Below are 7,768 nucleotides of genomic sequence, written 5' to 3'. Positions count from 1 at the left end.
AAGTGTATGACCATTTGTCATTGTGAGTAGAAGAAGCTTGCCCACTCATTATCATTTGCAGGAAGGTGAATTGCTCAAATGCTAACTGGGAGAGAGGTCTGTGAAAAAGTTGGCTGATGTCTGTGTGCGCAAGGGCACCGCTCAAGGAGATTGCCTGATTGATAGCATATGAATGGAGCTCGGGGAATTTAGTGAGGAGTGGTAGCTCTTGCCACCTGTCAGTCCAAAAACACACCGAATCTCCAATGCCTGCTTTACAGACAGCATGATGCTTAAACATTGGGAGAAGTTTAAGAATATCTCTCCACCAGAAAGATCCCACCTTCTGCTCCCCTGGTAGCCTGTTATGATAGTGTTTCTCCCAAATGATATTCACCCATGGTGGGTCCACTCTGTTGAAGAACTTATGCAAGAATTTCAGGAGAAGGGCCTTGTTGTGCATGTGGAGATCTAAAACCCCAAGTCCACCATGGTTTTTTGGTCTGCTAACTTTGTCCCAAGCAATTAGCACAGTACCTCTTTCCAAGGTGCCATATTTTCTCCAAAAACAGTTCATAAGATAAGTGTTGATTTGCTTAATGACTTTTTTGGGTATCATCAGAGTACTCATGAAGAAAGTGGGCATAATTGTGAAGATGGATTTTATGAGGGTGAGTTTATCTCCAGTGGACAACATGGTAGAGCAACTTAGTAACCTAGTCTCAATTTTGTGGAGCAAAGGAATGAAATCCTCCACTTTAGGCTTGGTAACACACAGAGGTAGCCCCAGATAATTAAGTGGCAGAGTACCAATCTTGCATCCTAAAATGCTAGAAAGTTCAATCATCTTCTCAGCAGGAGTGTTAATAGAGATCATTGTAGACTTTGCATAGTTCACTCTGAGTCCTGTGTACTGAGCATAGTGTAATAGGAGATTTTTGATATGCTAGACCTGTCTATGATCAGCCTTGGCCACTAAGATAGTGTCATCTGCATATTGAATGATAGGATAATCTGGGCAAGATGTGTGGCTGAGAGGTGACTCAATCATGGAAGCATGGCAGGCTTCATTGAAAATTGACTGTAGTAAATCAGCAGCAATCACAAATATCAGGGGTGACATAGGGTCTCCTTGCCTCACACCATTGTTACAGAGAAATTGTTTGCCAGGGACTCCATTAAGCAGAACAGATGAATACCCAGAGCCATAAATCATTTTAATCCAGTGGATCCACTTGTCACCAAAACCTTTAGCTTGTAGGATCTCAATAATGGTGTCATGATTCAACATGTCAAAAGCTTTCTCAAAGTCCAATTTGAGAAGAATGATTTCTTTTCTGATCTGTTGGCATTGGTGGATATATTCAAATGACCATGCTTGGCAATCTTGGATACATTCTGTGATTCAGAAAACCATATTGGTTTTTGTGGACCATGCTAAGAATGAGCTTCTGAAGTCTATTTGCCAGCAACTTGGTGATGATTTTGAGAGTACAATTCAACAAGGAAATAGGCCTGAAATCTGCTGGTGTAACTGCATGGTCCTTCTTTGGGATGAGAGTAATGAAGGAGTAGTTGATACTCTGAATGTTAACATGGCCTGAGTGAAAATCTGCAATTAGTTTATAAAAATCAGGAGCAATAATATCCCAGCAATGTTTCAGAAATGCAGCATTGAAACCATCAGGGCCAGGAGATTTATCTGCAGGCATATGCTTGATGACATAGTCAATCTCCTCCTTGGTGAATGGAGCTTCTAGTTCAGAAAGATCTTCATGAGGGTGGAGCAGTTGATGCAACAAAAGTGGATTTGATGTTGGAACCCTGGTTCCCAGTCTGGCCTTAAATGCTCTGTATAGAATAGCAGTTTTAGCCTGGTGATCCTGATGTTCATGTCCTTATTCATCTTTCAACATGGCAATACAATTGTTTCTGAATTTAATAGTAGCTTTGGCTTGAAAGTACTTGGTATTGGCTTCACCCACTTTGATTTTCCTGATTGTTGCTCTCTGCTTCCAATACTACCTCTGATGATCTAGTGTTATTTCCAGGTGCATCTTAAGGAGATTTCTGCCATTGTTTTCTTCAGTAGTTAGTTCTCTGAATTCCTCAATAGTGTCCCAACATAAGATCATGAAGTTGGTGTTTTCAATAATCTTCTTCAGATCAGAAAGGCCCTTTGCCCAAACGTTTAGTCCTTTTCTCAGTCTCTTAAATCTGGCTGCAATCACTTTTGCACTGTCTGTTTATGCTACTAGTTGTGACCAAATGGAGCTAACCACATCTTTAAATTGCTGGTGCTCAAGCCAAAAAAATTCAAATCTGAAGATGTTGGTTTTGGGGATGGAAGAGCCTATCTGAATCTTTATAGGCACATGATCAGGAGTGGTTTTAGCCAAAGGATAAGCAAAGGTAGCAGGGTATTTAAGGGACCATGCTTCAGATGTGAAACACCAATCTAGCTTCTCAAGTAATGGTGAATCCTACATATTACTCCAAGTGAATCTTCTACCTTTGAGAGGAATCTCAACCAGGGCCTGCTTGTTAAGTGCTTCATTGAATAGGAGCATGTCATTAATGTTACCCCCCTCTCTGCTTCTATTGTGTGGGTATCTGATAAAGTCTAAATCTCCCACAATTAACCAGTTATCATCATCTGATATTTGAAAATTCTAGAACCAATTGAGGAAGAGAATTCTTTCATTTTGTTGGCAAGGACCATAAACATTTGTTAAGATCCAAGATTCCCCATTGTGGGTGGAGGTGAATTGGATAGGTATGGAGAAATCATCAACATGATAAATCTGTCCAGAGAAGACATTTTCATTCCAAGCAACAAATAGGCCACCAGCAGCTCCAACAGATGGGAGGAAAGCAAATTTGGAGATTCTTTTGGGGCAGAAGTTTTTGCTAAAAGTGTTGTCAAAACTATCTTTCTTAGTTTCTTGAAGGCAGAGTATGGAACATTGTGATTCATCAATCTTATTGGCAATGGCAGTCCATTTCTTGGGGTCATTGATCCCTCTAATGTTCCAGTTAAGCACATTCCATTGTCGGCTCATGATGTGATTGGATAGAAGCACTACCAGAGAGAAACAAATTCCATAACTTGGGGGTGAGGCAACAGATCCTAGGGAAGCAGATATTAATAGAGATCATTACAGCAAAAGTCAACTCAGTCTCATTAAGTTCATTACAGAGAAGAAACACAAACAGGTCCCAAGATAACTTTCCGTTGCAGTACAGATGCAAAATGCCCATGACAAAAGTTCTAACTACCACTTATAATGCTGGTTGGAGGGGTGATTCTCTATTTGCTAATGTCCCTGCTTCCTTTGCTTGCTTCCCCACCTGGATTCCCTCCTTTAGCTTTCTTGGCCTTCTTGGTAATCATTGCCTCAGAAGTGTCCTTCTCAGAAACCTTGCAGAAAGATGTGTTCAGACTTTTAATAATTTTGGCAGGGATACTAGGTGGGAGAGCATGACAAGCCAGCTACAGATTGCTTTTTTAAAACCTTTGGACAGCTTTTGGAGTCTACAGCTCCTCCTTACCTCAGTTTCAATCAGGGAAACTTTCTCTTTTCGAAACCAATATGGCTTTATCAAGACAATAATCATTCAAGACTGCTTTGCCGGGGCTTTTAAGTACCTCCACTTGCCTTCCTCGAACTATGCTCATACTCAAAACAGAAGGAAGAATTTATGTCCAAGGCTAAAGCTCCGCCAGTGTTGCGCCGTCTTTTTCAGCTCTCACTTTCAGTGCAAGCCTGTGAGTTGCTTGATCTTTAGCAGCTGATACGAAATCTCTCAGAAACTGGAAAAAAAAAAAAAGATTGTTCATATCTTGTCTTCGGCTAAGGCCTGCATGTCTCTAACAAGACATACTGAAGTTCATATCTTTTTTGGGTGACTATGGAAATCATCCTGTCGACGTAAGCATGATGGTTTGTTTTGTTCGATACCAAAGGATCCCTAAACACTACTAGATGCCAAAGGATCTTCATACATATGACTATTTCTTGTGTCCAGAGGCAATGATGAGAGTTTGGTGCATCTCTTTTTACACACGGAAATTCTCGATAATTTTTATTTCTCATCAAACAAATGTTGCGATCTCTTGCGGCAATTTTGGGCCATATTGGGAGTAGCGATTCCATCCCAAGAGGGTCCCTTCCGTATATTGTAACATGTCAAGGTTCAATTGGTTTCGCCAAAAAAAGAAGAGTCAATTGGCAGTCCCGTCCTTTTTCTTTCGTGAAAAATGTTATTCTCATGTGCTGGAGTATTTGGAAGTACCATTCCAGCAAGTTTAGTCGAAATTGGGAGCTCCAAATGGATGACACAGCGACCATAGGATTACCCAATTTTGCCCGCCCTTTCCATAGGATTGTAAGTGACTGTTCTGGTACGCACTTTTGCCCGCCCTTTCCATAGGATTGTCAAGTGACTGTGTTCTGGAATTAGGGAATCGGTCTTTTACATCGTTGATTAGAATTGCAGCCAAATGACGTCTAGAATAAGCACCAGAAGTTTCACTGGCTCCTATGAACTGGGCCTAGAATTTAAGAAATTGGAATTGGATTTTGGCTACCACAAGAATTTGATATCATAAATACCAAACTCAATAGTACTAGTGAGTTGTATATATAGAATTGAAAGGAAAGAACTGTCCCGTCAACACACCAAATTAGCAAACACTGGAATGAGATAACTTGGTTTACATGGCAAGAGATAATACGGGTCAACAGTAAATAGTGTGCCACAACAATGAGCATTGCACACGACCTGGAATGGAGCTGACCGTGCCAAAAATTATGTCCGGGAAACAGACCTTCAATCAAACAACTAGATAAACACTGGACTGGAGCAGCCTTTCCTGCCTCTGTTCGCCAAATGTCTCCCACCAAAGATTATACACACGGGCAAATATATGTGTAGCCAGGACTCGCCTGCGACAGCGTACCGTCCAGCCAATCATTTGTACATTTCACCTCTTCATTCACTGGGGGCCTGCAGGTTTTCAGTTAGTGTTAAAACGAGTTCATGGGAAGAAATATGAACACAGAACATACAAGCAGATAAAAAAATGGAGAATCAGCATAACAAAATTCCCGTAACAAATAAAATTCATCCGTCTTCAACAGAATAAAACAAATTCTGAACAATCTGATAACAGTAGCCACAGCTCGCTTAGGGTGTGTTTGTTTCAGCTCCAAAGAATAGCTTCTACGGCTTCTCGGGCTCTAGAAGCCGGAGCAGCACCAAACAGCCTCTTTCTGGGCCGGCTCCACAGAGCTCTTCAGCGGAGCACTCCGCAAATAGCACCGAGAAGCCGCAGCTGATAATTCGGGCTGGAGCTCCTCACAGCCAGCTCCAAAGTGGCAAAAGACGGTTTTAGCTCCCCACCGAACTCCATACTACAGCACAATTGCCACATACTGGTTCGTTGTTTCCCTTCTGCAGACACGAGAGACACAGCACAGGGGTTCCTCCAGATCGCCGCCGCCACCTGCCCCATGTCTTCCCGCCGGACTCTCCTCCGGCCGGCGGAACCGAGCCCCCCCCCCCCCCCCCCCCCCCCCCCGCCCCAAACTGTTCCATCCCAACATCTCGCCTCTGAGCCCAACACCGGACCTCCTGTTCCGAGCTAGACGAGTCAACGCCAGCAAGCAGGTCAGTGCCGCCGCCCCGAGCACCACTTCTCCCTAAGCCAGTGTGTGTGTGTGGTGCGCGCATGGATGCGTGTGTTTATCCTCTGTGCTCTGTGTGTGCGCACTCCAAGTGCTCCCCGAGCCACACGTATTTCTGCCACCGCCGAGCCCCTCCAGATCTGGCCACCACCATGGACGTGCTCTGCATCCATGGAGTGTGTGCCTGCGTCCGTGGCGTGTGGGCTACTACTTCTAGTGCTATATATGCTATGTGCTTGTGCGTAGAAACTTGGATGGATGGTGCGTGATGCGTGTGTGTGTTGGATGGAATGGAACCATGCTTCTAAATTGACATCAAACAATTGTAATTTCAGTTAAAAACCATGAAAGTGGCAATATGTGGCGAAAACTACTCTTAATTGTCATTTAATGATATAACAGTACAATCAACACTTAAACCCAATCTACAGAATACCAGAGGGCATTCTAGTCATTTCAGCACGTTTCAGCACCAGACGCAGCTGCTACAACACAACTACCAAACACCTGCATCTTGGCTCCAACCTTTCAGCTGCAGCTAGCAGCTACAGTTGCTCCTTCCAGCCAGAGCCGTTGCAGCTGCAGCCCAAACAAACACACCCTTAGTACATGCATGAGTCAAGAAGCTAACCTTCTTGCATGTTGTTCCTCCCAGAAACTGCAAGTCCTAGAGGTGTTCGATCAAATGATGGAAGATGGTGCGAGAAGACAAAATGAGAGGACACAGTTTAAAGTAACCATGTCTAGAACACAGGAGAAGGCTACCCGCCCACAACAGGGGATGGGGTTATAGAACATAACACTCGATAGACAAGAATATATTGTGCTGAGTCTAGCAAACTAGCTCCAACAAGAGTGTGAAGCAAAATGTTTTGCTGAACCAGTTCAGCTGGACCAAAGAATCCCACCGTACAAACATCTTTGAGATTCAAGTAATCCCAGATACACCAACCAACCCATCTCCTTTTCCTCATTGTAACAATGTGCATGCCATATGTTTTCAATACTAAATGATATCATTGTAACAAGTTCGAAGCATATTGGTCTACATGCATCCTGAATGTGTCAATTGTTTTTGTTGGTGCAGCTGAATTTAAGATCAGAAGAACTTGTTTTGGTGTTGAAACCATTATAAATCAGATTAGTTTACACACGGCTGATCTGCTTGCCAACTCTTCATGGGGCTAGTTGCCAACAGGTTCCCCCCACCACCCTCAGATATATGTCAAACTAGAATGCCAGTTCATGTTTTAATAAGATCATACGTGCTCTATGTCCTGACCAGACCCAGAAAAATCTAGTGAATACAATTGCATGGATTAATCTCTTATGGTACAGAATATGCAGTTAATTGACTGCATCTATGCACAAGATTTAAGATATATGTGACCCACAAAATTTGAGATCACTTCAATTACCAAACTCAGCAAGCGATTAGCAAGTGCTAGTCGGATGGACGGAAGAGCATAATACATTATACAATATCAAAAAAAGGATAAATTAATGACCTGATCACAATGCCATTTCAGCTTGCAGTGCAGCAAGCTCATCCTCCTCAGCCGATGCTTTCTGTGGAGCAGGGCGAGTTGGTTGCGCCTTGCCTGGGACGGGCGTCGTATGAATAGGAATAGTTACAACAGGCTCCAGTAGTTGGGATTCCAACTCTGCTCCCTCCAACTCTTCCAGCTCCGCTTCCAGTTCATCCTGTCAAATTTCAGTGCGATAGGTGTTAAATGCATCAGAACAAGAATGAAGTCTAAACCCCAAGATCATATATCCTAATTGGCTAGTGAGTTACCTCGTCAAAATCAGCAGAAGCTCCAAGAGGAGCTGACAGAGCATCTTGTATTTGTTTCATGTTTTCTGTCTGTTCATTAATTTCGTCCATAGTCTTGTCGACATCATCGATATTTCTGTAGCACAAAGAAAAATGTTCATCTTGAGACCTCAATTCCAGGAAACAATTAGTGGAGCAAATCCTAAATTAAAATGGACCAATACTCACGTTGCTTTTTGCATCGCTTTCATAGCTTTAGCTCCAGTCCTCAATGCATCAACAGTCTCTGTTGTAGCTTTAGCAGCTTCTAACATGATCATCT

General features: G+C 42.9%; 1 protein-coding gene across 1 annotated transcript in view; it reads right to left on the bottom strand.

Annotated features, from left to right (window-relative positions):
• Window positions 1-4,666: 4,666 nt before the first annotated feature.
• Window positions 4,667-7,768, bottom strand: part of LOC109741576 (vacuolar protein sorting-associated protein 32 homolog 2) — a 5,198-nt gene continuing 2,096 nt past the window's right edge. Inside the window, exons 5-8 of the mRNA XM_073499037.1 lie at window positions 7,675-7,766; window positions 7,468-7,582; window positions 7,178-7,373; window positions 4,667-4,989 (exon numbers count right to left, since the gene is read on the bottom strand). Coding sequence (XP_073355138.1) covers window positions 7,182-7,373; window positions 7,468-7,582; window positions 7,675-7,766 — 399 coding nt within the window. The 3' untranslated portion in view covers window positions 4,667-4,989; window positions 7,178-7,181. The remainder of the gene's footprint in view (window positions 4,990-7,177; window positions 7,374-7,467; window positions 7,583-7,674; window positions 7,767-7,768) is intronic.

Source organism: Aegilops tauschii, chromosome 5, assembly GCF_002575655.3.
Source record: "Aegilops tauschii subsp. strangulata cultivar AL8/78 chromosome 5, Aet v6.0, whole genome shotgun sequence".
Lineage (NCBI taxonomy): Eukaryota > Viridiplantae > Streptophyta > Magnoliopsida > Poales > Poaceae > Aegilops > Aegilops tauschii.
The sequence above is the reverse complement of the archived record's forward strand: the minus strand, read 5'-3'. Positions and strand labels throughout refer to the sequence as shown.